General features: G+C 38.5%; 1 protein-coding gene across 1 annotated transcript; it reads left to right on the forward strand.

The window, feature by feature from the left end:
- Positions 1-512: 512 nt before the first annotated feature.
- Positions 513-20715, forward strand: sall3a (spalt-like transcription factor 3a). Its single transcript, XM_053487221.1, has 4 exons — positions 513-1841; positions 14428-17574; positions 17694-18031; positions 18705-20715. The coding sequence occupies exons 1-4, from the start codon at positions 1760-1762 to the stop codon at positions 19134-19136; spliced, it is 3999 nt and encodes a 1332-aa protein (XP_053343196.1). The 5' UTR covers positions 513-1759; the 3' UTR covers positions 19137-20715.
- The last annotated feature ends 1366 nt before the right edge of the window (positions 20716-22081 follow it).

A 22081-nucleotide genomic window follows, 5' to 3' on the forward strand; every position in this document is an offset into this window, starting at 1 on the left:
TATATATATATATATATATATATATATATATATATATATATATATATAAACGCATAAAGCTCAACTTGTTTAACAGTTTAAAACTGTGCCTTGTCGTGCGTCATTTATGAATTATTTGATATGAACATCAAACAGTGTGTGTTTATATTTTGGAATAAATGTATCTTTATAAATGAAGAACCATCATTTGTTTTCTAGTATTCAAGGACGAAGCAAACCCTTTAATCCACCTTTAATCCTTATATTTTTTTTTAAAGTAAAAAGGTGCGCTTAGATTTGACAGCCGGCGTTTTTATTTATTTAACGCCCCAAGCGCGCAAAAACACTGTGCGAGGGGTGGTTGGGGGGTGCAAAAAAAAAAAAAAAAAGAAAATGGCGCGGTAGGCTACATCCTAGCGGTCGCTAAGCGCAATGGGCTGAACTTAAAGCCCTGCGGGGTGGGGAGGGGAGGAGGGGGGTTTAAACTCCCTCTCCCGCGCCACGCAGCCTCCACACGCGGAACTACGGGGCGCAAAAGCGGCGACGCCGAGCAGCAGCAAGACGCGCGCAAGTTTTCATCGCTGCTGCGCCCGAACACGCGGAGACGAGCCGAACAGTCGCCCGACTTTTTTTTTGTTTTTGTTTTTTGGAAAACTGGAAACGAAAGACATTAAAAGACGCTTTCAGAAAGCCAAGCGCGTTAGTTACCGGGAGCCTGAGCGCTGCTTCAGCTTTTAAACTTGATTCATTTTTGGTTTTATGTCGCTATTGAACTTTACGTCTCCATAAGCGCGCGTTCTGCAAACTTTTTACGCACGTTCCTTCTGTTTTTCTTCTTCTTCTATTTTCCAGAGCGCAAGCAATTCTTTTTTTTTATGAAATCTGATTTCATTTTAATCAGCACTTGGGAATAACTTTTTTATTTTTTTTGGACAGAGCATGAACAGGACGCTACAGAGTCACTCACTATAGCGCGCACTATTAGAAGGACCGGAGGACAGAACCGGGGGACCCTAAAGGTACTGACTGGAAGGCACAGTTTTCAAAAGAAAAGAAGACAAAAAAAAAACAACAACAACAACATCGCATGGTGTTAGAGAGTCATCCTGAACATGGAAGCGCGAAGTTAACAGCTGTCCAGGGGAATACGAAGCGCAAAAGAGAAACACGCAGCGCAAAAAAAGAAGAGAGAGGAAAAAAAAAACGCGTGACGCATGCACGGTATGCAAGCCAATAAACAAAGCGACGAATTCCCGGCACTCGCGTGGCGAAAAAGGGAAAAGAAGCTGCTGACCTTCCTGTGCTGAAGACCCCCCCGAGTGCTGGGCGTTAATACGGGATTTGGAGCTCTGCGCGAAGAGGAGGAGGAGGATAGAGAGAGAGAGAGCGCGCGCACACACACATAGAAAGAGAGAGAGAGAGAGAGAGACAGATAGTTCGAGGGCGAAGCGGCTAATTGCCGAGTCCGTCCCTCATTTCCATATCCGGCTGGAGCTCGGCCAATCCCCCCTCGTGCAGCGCCGTTAATCGCGATGCATTATTCACTATCATAATTATATACCGGACTTTCGCGCACCACGCCGCAACCTCGCCTAATTTTCCTTCCCATCTGACTGTTTTTTTTTTTTTTTTGTTCTTCTTATTATTGTTGTTGTTTTTATTAGTATTGTTATCTCTTTCCCTGCACCGGTTGTCCGCCGCCGATGCGCGTTCAAAAAGCGGGGCCGGGTGGCAGCGCATCATCTTCTCCATCCCCATCATCTTCATCATCATCATCATCATGTCCCGACGGAAACAGGCCAAGCCGCAGCATCTCAAATCGGACGAGGAGGCTTCAGCGCTCGGGCTGGGATCGGATAACGGTGAGTGTGTTCGCTTTATTATAGACACACATTTCTAACTTATAAGTATCATGATGTAGAACTTTGGAGCGGGATAGAAAAAGATCGACAAAAAAAGCATTTCCTTTGCTTTTCGTTTTTGCGGACAAATCAAAAAACAAAAAATAAAAAATAAATAAATAAATAACAACCCGGAGCCACGAAAAACAAATGTTTAGGATTTTTTAAATGATGTGCAGTTCTTTAGGTTTAATAAAGCGCTTTTAAATACATAGCTATACACCCTTTATAAAAAGTTTAAAGTCTGAATAAAATCTAGTGAAATTATGTTTGTTTTTCCGATAAATATCCGTTAAATATCTATCAGCTCATTAAACGCTCGCCGAAATAATAAAAACGTAGACATTTTTAATGTCGGAAAATCATTGATTATATACATATATATTCAGAGAAATATCAGCTGTTGTGTAGAGATTACGCAGTCACGTTTATACTTTATAAATTTCTACACAACTATTTCTCTACCTTTCGCCAAATACACCTAAAAATTACACACACACAGACACACACATACAAACGCACACACCATGCATTAAATAAAAACTTTTTATCGTTCCTACTTTAATCCATCTGCTCTACAGAAACTTCTTGTTGCACTGCAGTGCCACACTTTTTTCTGCCCCCAACTTTAATTAAACCTATTGTTTTGGACAAGATAAATCTTTTTTTTTTTCAACCTCCCCCAATTTCCTTTTTGTTTTGTGCAAAAGAGAAAGCCCAGATTCAGAAAGAGAGCCAAAGAGAGCCAAGTTCTTGCACACTGAGCCCTTGTTTGCACCCAGATGTCCATTGTGCTGGTGTGTAAAGAAGCCTATTGCATATTCCCAGCTAGATTAAGTGCAGAGCTATGCTTTTTTTGTTTTATTTTTTTCGCATTGAAATGTGTTTTGTTTGTGTTTGTTTGATTGTTTACTTTACATGACACTTTCACACTTTAGCTGTTACACACCGGACTTGTTCATTTCCCGTTAGATATGTCCTGTGTGAAATTTGTGTGTGTGTGTGTGTGTGTGTGTGTGAGTGTGTGTAGTGTTTGGGATTCTGTTTTATGTATGTTATATACGTTATATAATTAAGGTTATTTCACAATTATTGTTTTTTTCTATTGTTTTTATTCTATTATTATTATTATCTTTAATATTATTATTATTATTATCATAATACTGACAACATATAAGTAAAATGTGTCACTAATTCTGAAATGTCTTTTAGCAGACAAACGGCATAACCATTTTTTTTTCAAGTCATTTTAAAATGACATTCTCCACTGTGTGAAACTATACCTAAATATATTAAATATATTAACATGTAAACATTAAAAGAAATATTCTGCAAACAGGCATTCTACAGATTGCAAAAAGATTTTTGCGCTCAAATAATCTGTCCCAGCCTTCTCCCTCTCTCTCTCTCTTTCTTTCTCTCCCTCTCTCTCTCTCCCTCTCTGGCATCATTTCCCATCATTTGTTTTTCCTCTACAATTTTCCATTTCATGAAAGGGCATGAAAAGCAAAAAAAAAAAAAAAAAACATGCTGTGGCTGATCAGAAAGCATGACTTTGGTTAATGGGTTATTAGATCTCATGTCATTTATGACATAATTTTCAGAATGAAGCTGAAGGAATTATAATGATTCTTTATTCCTTTTATATACGCACACACATACACGCACACACATGCACACAAAGGCACTGTGTACGGTGTAAAGCGACCTGGAATTTTCACTCCTCTGTCTGTGCACTTAAACGCACATGAGAGTGTTTGATGCAGCAAAGTCAAGCTCCGAGACTTGTTGGAAACCCGAACATCAGAAAGTCAAGAAGTTCTTAATTCACTGAGGTTTCGAATATGTATGTTTCCTAAGCCTTTCTTTTTAAAAAAAAAATTTGTACCTGGGAGCTTTTTAGAGACGGACTGTCGGTTCTCAGGTCGCATCTCGTTCTCCTGAAGTGCTGCAGTGTGAAGCGCTCGGCTGCTCGTGCTGGTATTGATCACCAGAAAGTCAAAGACTCTTTGTCTCACCGGACGCAGCACTGCAAGCTTCATGATATACACGTAGTCTAGATTTTCCTAAACTCACATTCTTTTTTACAACTCACTGGATATGATCTTGCACGTCCTACGATATAAATGTACATGAATTCTACACCCAAAGTATGAAAACAGCATGAAATCTCAGGACATAAAGTACATAGCATCCATACTGATGCTGCATATAAGGCTGCTGCTTTGAATTTTTGCTGGACATCTTAGTCATGTGGTTTAGGTTTATACTAGGCATGTAATACGACGTCTTTTAAAAACGTGATCATCACGACTAGGATTTTGATTTGATATATTTAATGCTACAATCTACATTTATGCAAATTCTAAGCTTAAAAAACAATATGAAAAAAATTATTCAATAGTACTGGAAGGCTTAACATTTTACTGATTTGATACTGATTTTATATTGATTATCATCATCATTGATGTAATTCGAAGGAAACAAAAATACAATACTATATAATCTGATTCATCGAAACGTCTATGTTTATTATGCATTTGCTCCAATTCTGCTTCTCATCCTAAATACAAATTTTTGTAAAGGAAAAGTGCTGATCACCGAAGTCATGTGACTCACATCAATACCGGACGCAGAATTCAAAGTCCTATTAGACATACATTCTGATCGTGATTTGTTGGTTTCGAGATTGTAAATTTGATTCTTTAAAAATACTAGACCAGGTTAATTATAAGGAATCGGAATGAATGTAAATTTTTGAGTCATTGGCTGTTGAACTCTACAAGGACTACAATATTCATACTACATATAAGCTTGAAGAATAAAAACTATTATACTGTAAAAATCTTGAGTGCTGATGTTTGGTGAATATATTTTTACATTTCACTAGACATTATATCATAAGCTTAGCAGTATAAGTTATATACATATACTTATTCTCATGATTACTTGGTCTGATGTACAGAAAATCTGAATGGTTTCCAGGACCTTGGAAATGTGTGATAAAAATTCTTGCTCAATTTAACTTCTACCACATGCATTCCGATTATGCTTTAGTGCATGCATTTAACACTATGACCCAGATCTGAATTAATCCTAGTTTAATATTGAAATTCTACAAGCAATAAAGATTTATACAATGATGGCAGGATTTCTGTGACGATGTAAAACCCGAGTATAGTATAGGTATGTATTCTTGGATATTATTATATATTCCCTGGACATTAAACTGTGTGTACTTTATGCTGTACTTAGTATTACTAAATTTATACTCATTTTTCTGGATATGATTAGCAAAAATACTCAGTAAATTTGCATTTTTACTCGACGGAGCATCTGAAGCCCTATTCAGTCACAAACGTTCAGACTTGATATGATTCATTCGCTTTGACATTGCAAGGTGAAAGGGCGAAAATATTTATTGCATTTGTGAATCTAATTAGACATTATTCAAGTCGTATACAAGGAATTTATGTTCATTCTAATTCTGGGGACTGATTTAAGCAAATGTGTCTAAATCTTCGAATCCTGACTGAGTATGACTACTTTTGTATTAATTTTCTAATACACACACACGCACAGAGACACAAACACAAACAGAAAAATCAGATTCTTTTGCTGGATTTCGAAATCCTGTGACTTCCATACAGCATCAGTAGAAGAGCTGTAGACTGGCAGGAAAATGACTCACACACACATAGAGAGAACCACATCACCTATGCTCTTGAGCACAAATGCTTATACACACCCTGCAATACAGATACATAAAAATGTTCTATATATATATATATATATATATATATATATATATATATATATATATATATATATACATATGAGCAGCTCAACTTAAAGAGATTTGTTAACAAGACAGATGGCGTGATTGACGTCAGCACCAGTGTACGGGGTCACACACATCACACAGCGTTAAACAGAGCACACACCGTGTCACCTATCACACCGAAACACTGTACATAACCGCCGATTCATTTTACTCGATCGGTAACCTAATGACGTCGTGCGCTACTGAGTTACGAACAGTGCAGGATGATCAGGGTGACGAAACCGAGGCCTAGCTTTCCTCTCGAGCCACCACACCACACACACACACACACACACACACACACACACACACCAAGCAAAAATGATCTTTTCAAAAGTCCTTGTATTGTTTCTGTTTTTTTCATCTACGACACTCTACTCGACCTTTTTCCTATGGGTTTATTTGCTTGGACCTGCAAGTCTGTGACTTAAAATTAAAGAAGAAAGGATTTGACCTGTTTTTTATTCTTTTCACCCAGAAGTGTGATGTCTTTTGGGGAAGCGTGATTAGACGATGGAACTGATCTAAACATTTACAGATTTCGGTGATAAACAAATTTTTTTGTTTATTTATATTTTCAAGTTATTTAGAGTTTTAAGAACATTCTCATTTCTATCCTTCACTATGTCACATCATACGTAGTAGTTGCAATACTCATATCATAGAAAAACCCTCAATCAGAAAGAAAAACAAATCCCATATATTTTGCGTACAATCACGTGCAATAGACATTATGGTGCAACTCATCATCTTTATCTTTTGTAAATATTTGTGGATATAATCACCGTCCAAACAAATCCCTAAAATCATATGTGAAAAACAAAAACCACATGTGACCTACATGTGAAATATTTAAATGTGACAAAAAATGTATCCCACAAGTGAATAAATCATGAATCAAGGAAACCCTGAGTAAATCGGAAATGGAAATATGAAGTTCCCAGCATGTGGAAATAAACTAATTATGTAGGAAAATTAGATCAATAAATATGAATAAATAATTTAAGTAAAAATATATATTTTTATGATAATAAAAAATATATAAATAATATATAATAATGATGACGATGATGATGATGATGATGATAATAATAATAATAATAATAATAATAATAATATACACATATAAATACACATTACATTACACTTTATATGTGAGGCACTGGCAGGTTAAAATAAATGTATCATGTAGAAAAATCAGATATGAAAATGAATCCGTTGATCATGTGGACAACAACAACTTGAAAAACAACAAAAACAACAACAACAAAAGTAAACTGGAAAAATTCTTACATTTGACAAATAAACAGATAAAAAAAATCACCCACATTATAGATAAAAAGAAATGAATTCTTACTGAGACAAACAAAAAACGCATGAATAAATAAATACACAGATTCAAACACACATGCATAAAATTTCAGAATTGTGTCTAAAAATTCACATTTAAAGTCTCAGACGTTCTCTAAAACTTTTCTGGGTGAATATTAAGAAACAGCAACATGTCACAGATTCACTCTTCGTATTTGTATAGACCTGAGTAATTTTTTTGCGTGCGCTAGATTTAAAAATTGTTTTTATACTTTTACATACTGAGATTTTTGGCTTAAATTTAAAATTCAGGCACACATAAAAAAACCACACAAGCAGAATGCACACAAGTCAGGTATTGTCCCGTGACACCACAAAGCGAGTGAGCGAGCAAGTGAGTCATTAAAGCAGTGACGCAGTTTGTTGCTGAGGGACGAACTCTCTGTCTACTTGTGTGATTAGATGACAAATCTTTAGCCTGGACGTCTGATTATCCGCACTGAGGCTTTGTTCGTTGAGAGGAACTTTGATTAGACAAGATGACTCCTCTGACGTTTAGATTTCATCACATGTTTCTTGCATATTCGATTTCTTAGAGGTTAAAAAGAGCACCAAGTCAACTGTCATGACTCATTATCATCATCATCACTATCATTAACATCATCATCAGTTTCAAAAATCATCACTGCCATAACAGTGTACAGAAGCTGAAGACTTGATGAAGTTTGATCTCATTTTACTGCAAATTTGTTACTTTTCAAAATCACTTTAAATTGCAATTCAATGTCATTTTAATCAGTCGCAGTCATATCTTTCATATTTAAAACCTTGTTCTTAAAATCAGTCCTCAAAAAAAAAAACTGTTAATTTTTTAAATATTTGTGGTTACTTATTATTCCGTTCTTATAGTTCTGAGCATATTTTCCTGATCACTTTGGATTGATTCAGTTTCATTCAAACCACAGGAATAATATCAACCTGTTAAAAAGAAGAAAAAAAAAACCTGACAGCACCAATAAATTAATTACTTAAATACTATTATACATATTTAAATAATGAACCTAAAAAATGAAAAAAAAAATCTAAGGAATTTATTTTACACTGCAAGTTCAACCCTAAATTAGATCTTCTTTAGTTAATTCTAACAAACATTCCATGTTTCATGTATGTAGAATTTTGTCGCGTGTTTTGGAGCATACTCATGACCCTGTCCATGTTTCGTGTCACCTGACGTTTTCCCCCCCATGAAGCCTTTCCCCTTTTACTTTGCTGTCGCTTGCTCACGGCTTTAATGCTGCCATCAAATCGTCGGACCTTTTTTTTTTTTTTTGGTGAAAAGGTGCGAGCTCATGCCGTGCCAGCGACCGATCCATGCCCCCACCCTCCCTCTCTCTCTCACTCTCTCGCTCTCATCCTTAACCCCCCTCCACCCCCTCCTCCCCCAGTGCCCCCCGAGGGTGGCGCTTTGATAGCGTGCGCTGATTTAACCTTTGCCGGGGCGGCTCTGCCAGAGGCGTCTGCTGCACGTCAAGCTTATAATACAATTAGTACATGTGTGCCAGTGACCTTGGCAGGCCGTCTTCCAAAGTGTTAACAGTGACGGCCTTTCATCTCCGACCGCCGCTTCCGCTTCAGATCAGCACACACACACACACACACACACACACACACACACACACATGGACACACACGATCCCCCCACCCTCACACTGTGGGGGGGCCTGAGGGTCCTCAGAACACACATCTACTCACTCGCTTACTTACTCACACACACACACACACACACACACACACACACAAACACATTCTACCCCCCCCCCCAACACACACACACAACAACAACCCTGTTGGGGGCCTGAGGGTCCTCGGAAGCCACAAATATCCTCAATTACTCATAAACGGTCATGAGTACCCATAGTTATGAGTATTGTTGCTTCCTCTGTCTCTCTTTCTGAAAGTTTTGATTGCATAAATGACCATTACCGTAGTAAGTATTTAATTATTTAACTGTTTCCTTTATGATATCTGTTTGTTATTCCTTTAGTTTTTCTCCTGCAGTAAAAATTTTGTTAAGCATTTCAGTTACTTGACCATTTTCTTTTCCGGCGCGGGTCCCACCATCAGCGCCGCTGCGTAATTGCTATCGCATCAGCCTGTCACTTTAATTAATCCGGTTTAAAATCTAAAACTCTGAAAAAATTCAATTAAATAAAATGTTTAATGAAACTAGTACTATCAACATTCGAACGCCGCATCCCCAGGTTTCGGTTCAGTAGCCAGGAAAGAACGTTTCAAGGATTTAAAGGGAAGTAATTAAGGAATAAAAAGCTCTAATGGCTGTAATAAATAAATATGATGAGACTGATTTGTCTCAGATGATCAGCGTTTGAATAGTCTGATTACTCATAGCATAAATCTTTTTCCTTTTCCTGAAAAAAAAAAAAATTTTGAAAAAGAATCCTGGCTGTTTAAAGTTCAAGGGGGCTTATACAACATATAAAGACCTAAATTTGTTGTGTTTTATTATAAGGAATTAATATCTCTAATCACATCCCGAGTTATTGATGGATTGCATCCAAAGCTGAAAATCTACAAAGCTCATCAGCGCCACCATGTTTCCTTTTATTCCTGTGATTATCTGAGGGTCTGAGAGCCAGCCATCCAGGGCCGGTGGAGGACCCTCCAGGCCTTACAGACACTGCACCGGCGTGTCCTAATTATAGCTCAGTGCTTTGAGAGGAGATAAATGCGAGTCTAGATTTAGGGGCCACATTGCTGTAGTGCTGCGGGGACATGGTGCTGTCGGACAAATTGCCACCACCGAAGCCTGTATCGCACGACCCACACAAACAAATCGTTAATGTTTCGGCTGCGGCGCATCTGCGCACCACGACAAAGCGTCTTCTGTTCACGCGGACACAGAGCGCTTACTGTACCACCCCGACCGAGGCTCTGAGAAAGCCATCCCGCTTTTACCAGGCTTCATCGTCCACGTCCCGTTCTCCGTCTCTCATAACGACTTGAACAACCAGCAGTTCTCAGTGTCTCTCTGTCTTTATCTCAGGCTTTATCTGTAACACACACTTGGGTTCTGTGTCTGAGAGCCACTACACACCTGGAATAAAAAAAAAAACTATAACTTTCTAATAGAAATAATAATCATTAATATTATTATTATTATTATTATACTGCTACTGCTAATAATAATAATAGGTTTGATTTATAGAGTACCTTTCTAACACTCAAGGTCGCAAAATTGCTTTGGGAGACATTTGATTATCCTAACACACAATAACACAATGTTCAGTTACCTTAAATAAAAATTATATATTTAGAGGAAAAAAAATTACTAAAAGTCATAATTTAAAAAATAGCAGCAAGCAATATATTTTTTTATATAAGACAGAGAGAGAGAGAGAGAGAGAGAGATACACACACACACCATCAGATCCAAATTCAAATTCAAATTTTATTTGTCACATACACAGTCATACACAGTACGAAATGTAGTGAAATGCTTACACGACCGCCAGTGACCTTAAAAAGAGAATTAAAGCTTATAATAAGTAATGAATATGAATAAAAGAAATACGATATAAAATTTAAATAAAAACATAAAATAAAATTTAACTAGGAAAAATAGAACTAAAAATAGAAACTGAAAATAGAAATGTACTGTACAAATAGAAATATAATGGTGTGCAAATATGCATAGAAAAAGTGACTTTGTGCAAAGGTTATTAAAGTGTCTTTGTGCAATGGTCCAGAATGTAAACGTAAACATGTAGTGTAGATGTGCGTGGAGTTGTCCATAGTGTCCATGGATGTATAAAGATTGATTGATTGATTGTGAAAATATTGTGTTAATTCTGCATAGGAGACACCTTTACAAAAAAAAAGGTTATTTTGCTTTAGAAGGATATTTCTAGCTCTTATACAATTAAACCTAATAATAATAATAATAATAATAATAAACATTTTTCTCAACAAAGGTAAGGCTTTGTTTCTAGCTTTCTCACTTTGAGGTTTTTCAGTGATCATTCCTCTCACAGCCAGATCACAATTTGACATAAATTTGCTAAATGCATTTTTTTTTAAAAAGCACCTTTTTTCATTCTTTCTTCCACTCCTTTTTATTTTTTGTCACAGCCTTCCCTCTTCCTTTCAGCACAGGGTCGCTTTTCTGATTTAGACACGAGTCAGTCCTCTGAGTAACTGGAGCTAAGAAAAGGAAAAAAAAGAAAAGGATTTGTCAATGAAAACAGTGCATTAAGACAGAGAGAGAGAGAGAGAGAGAGAGAACACAGAGGTGCAATGGAAAGAAAGTGGCATTTGCGGAGGAATTTGTGAACATTGTTAAAAGCAGCAGGCATCCTCATGTTGCTCTCCTCCTCCCGCCTCATCACGCGCTGCGAGCGCTTTCAAAGCGCTTACGAGAAGATGAGAATGTTTAAAATAACCCAGGGAGGGGTGGGTTAAAGGGGAACCAGGAGACGTCTACAGAACCTGGAAAACACACACACACACACACACACACACACACACAAGCTTAGAATTGTGTTTATAGGAATGCAGTCATGAATAAAAGGGATGTTTAAAGGGAAAATTGTGTTTGTATCTGTGTGTGTGTGTGTGTGTCAGGAAGACGAGCCGCGTCTCATTCCTTAACTCGGTATCGAAGATGTCCTGGAAAGACGAGCGTGTAATCGCCCCCGCGCTCTCCGTCTTCCTTTCGAACCGAGCCGAGGAGCTCAAAAAACCTGATCTGATATAATATGTCAGATTAGCGGGTTTCAGTTCGCGCGGCCGAGATCGCACGCCCAGATAGCGCGCGCGTCGAGTCAAAGCCTACAATCGGCCTATTGATTCCTCAGCGCTTCATATTTGCATTTGAGGAAAGGAAGACTCTTAAGGGGATGAAAATGAATCAGAGCGTTTTTTTTTTTTTGTTTTTTTTTACCCAAACACCTTCCTTTCTCGCAAGAATCAATACACACACACACACACACACACACACTTCTACGTTCTCATGCGTTCTCACTCTTATTTTCTTACACACTCTTCTCGTCGCTTCCTCACAAATGTAAAAAAAAAAATAAAAAATTTCAAGATAATTTCAATAGCAATATATATTATGCAATTTCAATTTTATTTGCAGAGATTTTTATTTTACACGTGAACATTAAGTTACTTATTATATTTACACATGATTTTAAGACTATTACTAGTGTAAATATTGTTATTACTAATGTGATAATGGTTGTAATCGTTCACATTAAGGATATTAATAAATTAGTGAAATTGAAAAAAAAAAAAGCTAAACAATTCCTGCTTCTACTTTGTTAAAATAAAATATGAGGATTTATTGTATTTTGTTTTGTTAGGAAAGACATCTGCCTCATTTGGAGAGAAAACCAAACAAAATGATAATTTTCTCTTAATGATTATTCCACACTGAGTAGGGTCTGACCTTTCACCCTTCAATTATGGAAACGAGTTCAACTGTCAGTGAACGCGAAAAAAAAACAAAAAACAATCAATATTGCAATTTTTTTCTCCCGCTCTAAAAGTGTCTACTGTCATATTTTAATGCATTTTCTCCTATATGTTCTCGTATAAATAAATATCCCCTGCACTGTTAAAAGTTCTGCTTTTTAATTTCATTCAATTTAAAAAAAAAAAGTTATTACCAAACTTGATTTCTTACATTACAGAAAATTGTGATCGCTTGCCGTCTTCTCAAATCCGTTCACAAAATTTAGGTTCATGGGAATCTATTATGTTACAATCCTCGTTTCCTGTGTGTGTGTGTGTGTGTGTGTGTGTGCGCGCGCGCTTGTGTATGAGGTTAAGGCCGAGCGTTGGACTTAATCATTCCGCCTCCTGAACAGAGCAGCTCGATAATGTGGTTGCTTGAAAAGCTGACTTTAACATCTTTCTATAGTTAAGCTACTTTTACTTCATATATATATAGTTTTTTTATATAGTATAGTTCTTTATAGTAAAGTGGAAGTTGGTAATTGGACTCAGCACGATGCTATAAAATTTAAATGTATTGTCACAAATAATTAAGGCATATTGTTACACGAGAAGCATATGCTTTCCCGTTAGACTAATCATCTCTCGTTACAAGCTAAACATGCCTGTGAACGGTAAGACCAGTGAGAGAGAGAGAGAGAGAGAGAGAGAGAGAGAAAAAATCTCTTCTTACTCTGGCTCGACTAATCATGTCTTTTGGCAGGGTCGAGTGGGTCTCTGAAGTGAAGCAGTCACTCAGTTTTCCATGTAACAAAGTAGCAGGCGCACTCGTTGGAGATAATTAACATACGCCACATCACACACGTATACAAACATGCGAGTACCGGTCCTGTCCTGCTTTCATTTGGATGCGTGGAAATGCAAACCGTGTTCGAAGCTGGTATTTTACAGTTTGATTAGGTGTGAATTCAGGACCATTCGACAAGCATCACTCTCTCTTGCTGCATCCACAAGACAGCTATACGAAGAGGAAGTGGCTTCCAACAACTGTGACTGAACATATGTAACTAATCAGAGGCATTGCTGTTTTGGCAGAACCATGTAATTTGCTCTCGCAGCAAGGACCAAAGAGACAGTGCGTGATGAAAGACATGAGGATGGAAAGAACGAAAAAAAGAATACATCCTACATCCTGGAGTGTACACACTATCTACCACTAACGCCATGCTCTAACACTAAACGACGATGCATTTCTCATTTAGTAGGAGCGAACCCACAAATCAATTTCTCCCTAAAAATTACTTAGTATAGTGTTGCAATTTTATGAAGCATACTTTTGAGGCTTAATTATGAAGCGACACAACAACCGTCGCTTCTGTCAGAAAGCAGTTATTGTGCTAATGAGTGGACTGACTTTGCTGAAGGTTAAATCTATCACCTGCATGAAATGCAGAGGTTGCATGTTACCCTAGCAATGCTAAATAAGAGGCTTAGGCATTTGAAATTCAGGTGGAAATGAGGTGGCTTGATAGCAGAGGGGAATCCTAATAGGGCCATCAAAGACCTGATTTGTACTCAACAGGCAAGGCAGCTGTGAATTGTATAAAAATATTGGAAATCAATAGCTCGTATGGAATTTCATTAAGCAGCAGTATCCACAATTGATAGGCTCTCATAATTTGATGGATTGCACAAAGAAAATTATTAGCTGGCTCTATGGAGAGCAGTAGAATGCACAAAACCCAGCTCGGAGAATTGGTGAAATAAGATGACTTGTTTGAAATAAAAAAAAGAAAAAAGAATATTGATTCTGGTCATGGTAAAGTGAGAAAAAAAAATAAAGGTTAATTTGTAGGTGTTGTGCTGAAAAGTGTGCAGAATGTATGTGCATTATTTATTCATTTATTCTGTTCTTTGCCTCTTTCTTTATTTCAGCCTCAGGTGAGATCCTGGACGATGCCGACAGTGGTAATGAGAGCCGCAGTGGTAGTGAGGAGACCCATGTGTGTGAGAAATGCTGCGCAGAGTTTTTCAAATGGTCTGACTTCTGCGAACATCTAAAGAGTTGCACCAAGAACCCCCTTGTGCTTATTATTAGTGAGAATGAGATTGCATCGGACCTGACACGAGAGTACCTAACCGAACCCTCACCGGTGCCCAGCTGTCCGAGTGAGCCTGCAGACAGTGAGGAGACAGCCGAGGGCCAGCACTCTCCAGCTGACGTAGACGATGGAGCTGAGATGACTTTGGACCAAGTAAACACCTTAGACAAAGATGATGAGCCTATGGATGTGGAAATGTCTCCTGAGAAAACACTGGACCCTGAAGATCCAGATACATCACCAGAACCTGATGTCAGCCTACCTCAGCTCGACACAGCGCAGCCCTCTGGAACAGGGTACAGCATGCCCAGCACAAATGTCACTTTGGAAACACTGCATGGAACCAGGGTGGCTGTGGCACAGTTCGCTCAAAGCTTCCGTGGGGCAATAGCTAGTGGCATGTCCACCATGGCCATCCCAATGATCCTGGACCAGCTGATGGCTTTACAGCAGCAGCAAATTCACCAGCTTCAGTTGATAGAGCAGATCCGAAGCCAAGTGGCCCTCATGAACAGGCAGAACCCTACACAGACACCTCTTGGCCATCATTCACACCACAGTACAAATGGTGGCTCACAGCCATCATCTGCCCCTTGCCTTCCCACAATCTCCAGTCAGCTCCCGCTACATGGATTCATTACACCACCTGTCCACCAGCTCGCTATAAGGGTACCACCCACTTTAAACGCCCAAGGTCCAACCTCATTGTCTTCTGCCTTGGAAGGGGGTCACTCACATGTATCACAGACAGGAAGCCAGCTGTCCAGTTCAATAATGAACAGCAACACTTCAACAATTTCCTCATATCCACCATCAAGCTGTAGTGTAGTTCCTTCCTTGTTGCCTCTTCAGAGTTCAGTCACTAACAGCAGCAGCAGCAACAGCAGCAGCAGTGGAGCTGGAACTGGCATCAGTAGCAGTGTTTCCCTCCCTAGAAACACCTCAAGTCCTCCAACACTGACCCATGGAAGCCTGCTGAGCTCCCCTTCCAACCTTCCCCTGATGCCTCCAAGTTCCTCAAGTAGTGTCATTTTTCCCAATCCACTGGCCAGTATTGCAGCCACTGCTAATGCACTTGATCCGCTCTCTGCCCTGATGAAGCACCGCAAAGGAAAACCTCCTAATGTCTCTGTATTTGACACCAAGCCTAGCTCAGAAGACCCCTTCTTTAAACATAAATGTAGGTTTTGTGCAAAGGTATTTGGAAGTGACAGTGCCCTTCAGATACACCTTCGTTCACATACTGGTGAAAGGCCTTTCAAATGCAACATTTGTGGTAACCGCTTCTCTACGAAAGGAAACTTGAAGGTCCACTTTCAGAGGCACAAAGAAAAGTACCCACACATTCCAATGAACCCCTATCCAGTGCCTGAGTACCTGGACAATGTGCCAACCACCTCAGGCATTCCTTATGGCATGTCGCTGCCTCCAGAAAAGCCTGTTACCACATGGCTGGACAGCAAGCCTGTTTTGTCCACAGCTCCAACCTCAGTGGGGCTGCAGCTTCCCCCAACTTTACCCAGTATGATAGGGGGGTATGGGGATTCACCTAGTCTTACTCCCATAAGCAGGTCCCCTCCAAGGCCATCGCCTCCATCAAGTGAGTGTGCATCCCTGTCACCTAATGTTCTCAGTACTGAAATAAGCACAGCATTCACTTCCGCTTCTCCGCAGCCCACAATGGGAAGCGATGCACCCCCAGTTTTGAAGCCAGAGGGGATTCACTTGCCATCTAACTGCACCACCAGACCTGGGGAAAGCAGCATGCCCGTGACTACTGTGAGCCAGATTATGCAGTCATCCACAACCACTACCACAACCACTACCACCACACAGATCACAGATCCAGTGACCCCTCCATCTTCTGGCTCTCATTCTGCCCTTCCAATGATCTCAGATCAGTACAAGGCCAAGTTTCCCTTTGGTGGCCTCCTGGACTCTATGCAAACGTCAGAAACCTCAAAGCTGCAGCAGCTGGTGGAAAACATTGACAAAAAGATGACAGACCCCAACCAATGTGTCATCTGCCATCGAGTGCTCAGCTGTCAGAGTGCCCTCAAGATGCACTACCGTATCCACACTGGGGAAAGGCCTTTTAAATGTAAAATATGTGGCCGTGCTTTCACTACTAAGGGCAACTTAAAAACACACTTTGGGGTTCACAGGTCTAAGCCACCTCTACGGGTGCAACACTCATGTCCTATATGTCAGAAAAAGTTTACTAATGCTGTAGTATTGCAACAGCATATTCGCATGCACATGGGAGGTCAGATTCCAAACACACCTCTTCCTGAGGGCTTTCAAGACATGGACACAGATTTTAACTTTGATGAAAAGAGCATAGACAACATGAGCAATTATGATGATGAGCTGATTGATGAGATGGAACAGGCCATCGATGATGAAGTAGATGTCAAAGATGGGGATATGGACCCATCAAAACCAGCACATTCATATGGAGAGATGTCTCCCAGCAATTCTCCCCCAACCCCAGTCATCTCCAGCATTGCTGCTTTGGAAAACCAAATGAAGCTTATTGACTCAACAGCAAACATGAACCGCGCCTTTAGTCTAAAGCCCTCAGAGAACGGAAGTGAGATCGGTGGAGAAAGTGGAGATGTGTTTAACAACGACTCATCCTCTGCTGTGGGAGACTTAGAGAACCACAGCGTGGGGAGTCCAGCCCTGTCTGAGTCATCAGGCTCTATGCAGGCACTTTCGCCTGTTCATAGTCAGCCCGAGAGCCATCGTTCCAGGTCTCCAAGTCTGGTGAATAACAACAGCAGCAGTGTAGCCGAGGATATTCAGGACTCCGGTGCAGCTACAGCGACTGTGAAGTCAGAAAAGTCAGACACACCATCTCCAGGTTCTGTACCAGCTGAGCACACAGGTGTGCTAGATCTCACAGCTGCCCAGCCTGCCAGGCCTTATGTTAAAGAGGAGAATCAGTTCAGTATGCTGTTCTTGGGAAGAGATCGAGGTATGATGATGATGATGTTTGTCAAGCAGTATTTTTGAGTGTCTCCATAAAATCAATGTTTGAAATAAATACAGAATATTCCTTAAAATGTCTTATATTTCTACTTTTTTCTGATTTAGGTCTAACTGCTTCAAGTTTGCTGAGCTCAGCACCAGGTCTGGTCAAACTTGAGCTGAACGGCCACAGCAAACCGCTTTCTTTGAGTGAGGGTTCCCACCTACACATGGGCCTTCAGGTGCCTGCCGCAGCGCCTCAGACAACAATGAGCCCCAGCCTCAACCCAATGCTGGCACCGCCTCCACCACGACGGACCCCCAAGCAGCATAACTGCCATTCTTGTGGGAAAAACTTCTCCTCAGCTAGTGCCCTGCAAATCCACGAGCGCACACACACAGGAGAAAAACCCTTTGCTTGCTCCATCTGTGGAAGAGCATTCACTACGAAGGGAAATCTGAAGGTAGATGCAGTTTTTTTTTATTTTTATAAATGTTCAATAATTTTCTGAAAACATGCATGAATGCGACTCAAACCACTTTATAATATTAAATAATGCAATAATAATGTTGCACCAGTAACAAGTAAATAGAATTTTAATATGGTCAACATGTTAATAATAAAAATTCTTCTTATAGCTGTATATTTTAGGTCAAGTCAAATAATTAAATGTAAAAATAAATTTTGATTTAGAATTTAATATATATTTTTTATTTTTATATATATATATTTTAGATTTCTTGGTATTTGAGTTTAAGTTTAATTTCTTTTGTATATTCTTTGTTTTGTGCTATTTAAAAATTAATGAAAAAAAACATTTAAGAAAAAGGTATCAACAGTAAAATTTAGGAATATTTACATTGAATTATTTTTTTTATTATTTTTAAGTAATTAAGCTATATTTAACCAACTTAATTTATATATCAATAACAATTAGAAAATATTATGTAAGTAGAAATCATTGCATTATTATTGTATTAACATTGTATTAATCTTGTCAATTTAAATAAAATTATCCACAAACAAAGAAGATATAATTATTTAGATAATATAAAAATACAATATAAAAATACAATTTGTATTTTGTTAAATGTTACACAACTCTTAACTAATTTTTTTTTTTTTTTGGGCTGCAGGTTCACATGGGCACCCACATGTGGAACAATGCCCCAGCCAGACGTGGGCGGCGTCTCTCAGTGGAAAACCCAATGGCCCTGCTGGGTGGTGATGCAATGAAATTCAGCGAGATGTTCCAGAAAGACTTAGCAGTTCGGGCAATGAATGTAGACCCGGGGTTTTGGAACCAGTATGCGGCAGCCATCACCAACGGACTGGCCATGAAGAACAACGAGATCTCCGTCATTCAGAACGGAGGCATTCCTCCTCTTCCTGTTAGCCTCGGCGGGGGAAGCATCCCTTCTCTGGCCAGCATGTCAGGGGGCATGGAGAGGGCACGCACCGGAAGCAGCCCTCCAATGACTGGTCTCGAGAAGACAAGCCTGGAGGTGGGAACTGGACGTCCCTTCTCAAGGTTCCTGGAGGACAACAAAGAGATCGGGATCAATTGATAAGCCCTTATTTAATAGGAAGACACAAACAGACTAAGTAAAGACTTCAAAAGTTCCTCCTGATCCAATTTGGTCTCTTATGTACTATATTATGTACAGCTGAAGTTTGATATTCTGTTGGTTTTGGATCTATAGTATTCGGTATTGAGTAGAAGTATTTCCCATCCTCCTGTTTCAGCTATGAAAAAAAAAATGTTCCATGTTTGAGAATTTGTCGTCTTGCAAGATTTGCATGGTACTTTTATTGGTTCTTATCAGTACATTTGACTGCTTTTAAGGATTATGTCACATAAAAGAAGAATATCTTTACTCAGTTGATCTCTAAAAAGGAAAAAAAAAATGAAATGAAGAGCAATCTCATTGTGGATAGACTGACTAATGTTTATCTGGTTACAGTGTATGTTTCGAGGTACAAGACATGGGAGTAGGTGAAACCGAAATACATTGTCGTAATGTGTGCTTATTTTTTTCACTCATGAAGTAGATACTTGATGGAAAAAAAATTTGAACTATTTTAATCTTTGCATTTAGTCTCTTGGCATTGTCTTATATTAATGTCCGGTGTTATTAGTATTTATAATATACACAAAAGCGGGTACAAGAAAAATATATTTAACAGCCCCAACATTTTATTGATTTTTGTTTTTTAAAATTAAGACTTCTACTACGGCTGTCTCTTTCAATAAAGACAAAACGTCTCTTCATCTGGCCGATGCAGACACATCGCAAAGTTTTATTTGAAAATCTAGCACATGTCGGTGTAACGGACCTGGTACAAGATGAAAAAGCTAGGATCTTGAAAAAAAGCTGCTGCCTTTACAGACTCGCTTTTAACCTTTGTAAAGACAAGAGACAGAGATATACAGAATCTTATTGTGTATAGAGTAAAAAGAACAAAATTGGTATGCATATTTTGTATCATGAAAAAAAAGGATATCCTGATTTGAGATTTGTCATGTTTGTGAATGCACTTTTTAGAGGAACGGTCTTGTCTGTGACTTATCATTAATGATCTGACTGAACTATCTATCTCATTTTTGTTTTTCGTTTCGTTTTGTTTTGTTTTCTCTGCGTTTTTTTTTGCCCGTGGGGTTCTTAAAAACGTGAGTCATTGAGAAACTTCTGGAAGAAAAAAAAAAAAAACAAGGGTGAAGGAGTGGGACAGTTACGGCTCTGTACTGAAATCCTCAACCCTTCGCTCACATCAAATAATAAAATCGTGAGAAAGGACCGTGTCTGTTTGGATGCCATTTATCTAATTGTTGTCTAATGCCTTTAATTGTTTCATGTTTTTTTGTTTTTTTGTTTTTTTCCCCCCAGTAGATCTCATCTAAAGGACAACCCTAAATTAGGACCAGAAGGGGGACAGAATTGAGGGAAGAAAATAATTAACCAGATTAACAAGCAGAATTTGTCCAATTTAATTTTGCTTTTCAGCCTTGATGTAATTTATTTCCTGAGAACCATTTTTTAAAATTAGTAAAATCTTGAATTGTAACGCTTTATGACCTCGTATTTGTACTGGGCTTCAGGCATTGAAACGATGAACTGTTTAAGGAATGAAACACGACAGGAAGCACAGGAAACAAGTTTTAAATAAATAAATAAATAAATAAATAAAAGGTGGTGTGATGACGTGAAATTACTCTTCGCACCCTGAAGTTAATTACGTTCCTATAACGGCATGTCCTTGTGTCCTTGAGCATCCTCTCAATTTGAATTATGTTATTTATTAATAAATGACACCTTGTGCCTATTTATCTTTTTACGCTTACATTTATTGTTGCACAATCTCAGCTACTTAAATACATAATAAGGGCTATTATTATACATGCATCAATTCCTACAAGACACGTTTAACGCCCTGTCCATTTCTTTAACCACGCATATACAGTACATCGGATTCACATAATATTATCTACTGTACTAATAATTAGCTTGATAGATCTAAACAAATTTGAGAAAGAACAACTCCCCTTTTTACTCATACTCATACTCGAAGAAGGGAAAAAAATCAAACCGAACTCTGTCTTCTATCAGTAATACAGGTTGCAGCTTTATTTATGCGTCATGTCACATTTGGTTTTGAAGCGTGTACTCGAACGAGTTGGGATGTTCTAGCAGAGATCTGTCTCACAAAGACGCACATGTTTCGCTTCTATTTGATCACAAGCAAATGGCTCCTTTCAAAACGACCACAGTTGCCATCATTGTAATTGCTTCCAAATTTAGTTCCTGTAGCCGTTTTAAATGCACTTGTTTATTCCTTTAAATGCTCACAGGCCAGATTCAGGCCTTAAACACCAGTGTTCAAAACGTAGACATGGATAATCATATTCCAGGACAGATTCAATAGGACTCCTGTTTTTAATCGTCAACGCATAAAAAGTATATCTTCTAATTCAATTATATATATAATTATAATATATATATATATATAGTAAATATTGATCTCTTTTGGAATATGCATAATCTTAATTGGTATAAGTGTAACAATTTTTTATAATGCAATTAAAAAATTATGGAAATTATTAGTAGCAGTTGAAAAAAGTAAAACGCATTAACGATGTGATGTGTGCGTCAGCTACCGTAGTGGTAGTGAGTCTTTTGCAAATGCGCACGAGTGTAGTTGTAGTTCAGCGAGCACACACTCAGTCGACGCCGGCTAGAAACGGGTATTAGAAAGAGAGAGAGAGACAGAGAGAGAGGAAAAACCTTAGTACTTACAGCGCTTTCAGCTTACGGTATTGTCAGTTATATACTGAAAAATTTACGGTTACCTCCAAACTGATGTTTTATTTATATATCTATTAGAATTGATTTAAAAACACATAGTAAGTCAAACATTCTAGACTATATCATACAAATATTTTAGATAGTTAAAGCATCCATGAGAAAAAAATAAAATATTTGAAAACAGATTTTGATAATTTAGTGCTCAGAAT

Source organism: Clarias gariepinus, chromosome 25 (assembly GCF_024256425.1).
Source record: "Clarias gariepinus isolate MV-2021 ecotype Netherlands chromosome 25, CGAR_prim_01v2, whole genome shotgun sequence".
In the NCBI taxonomy this organism is placed as follows: domain Eukaryota; kingdom Metazoa; phylum Chordata; class Actinopteri; order Siluriformes; family Clariidae; genus Clarias; species Clarias gariepinus.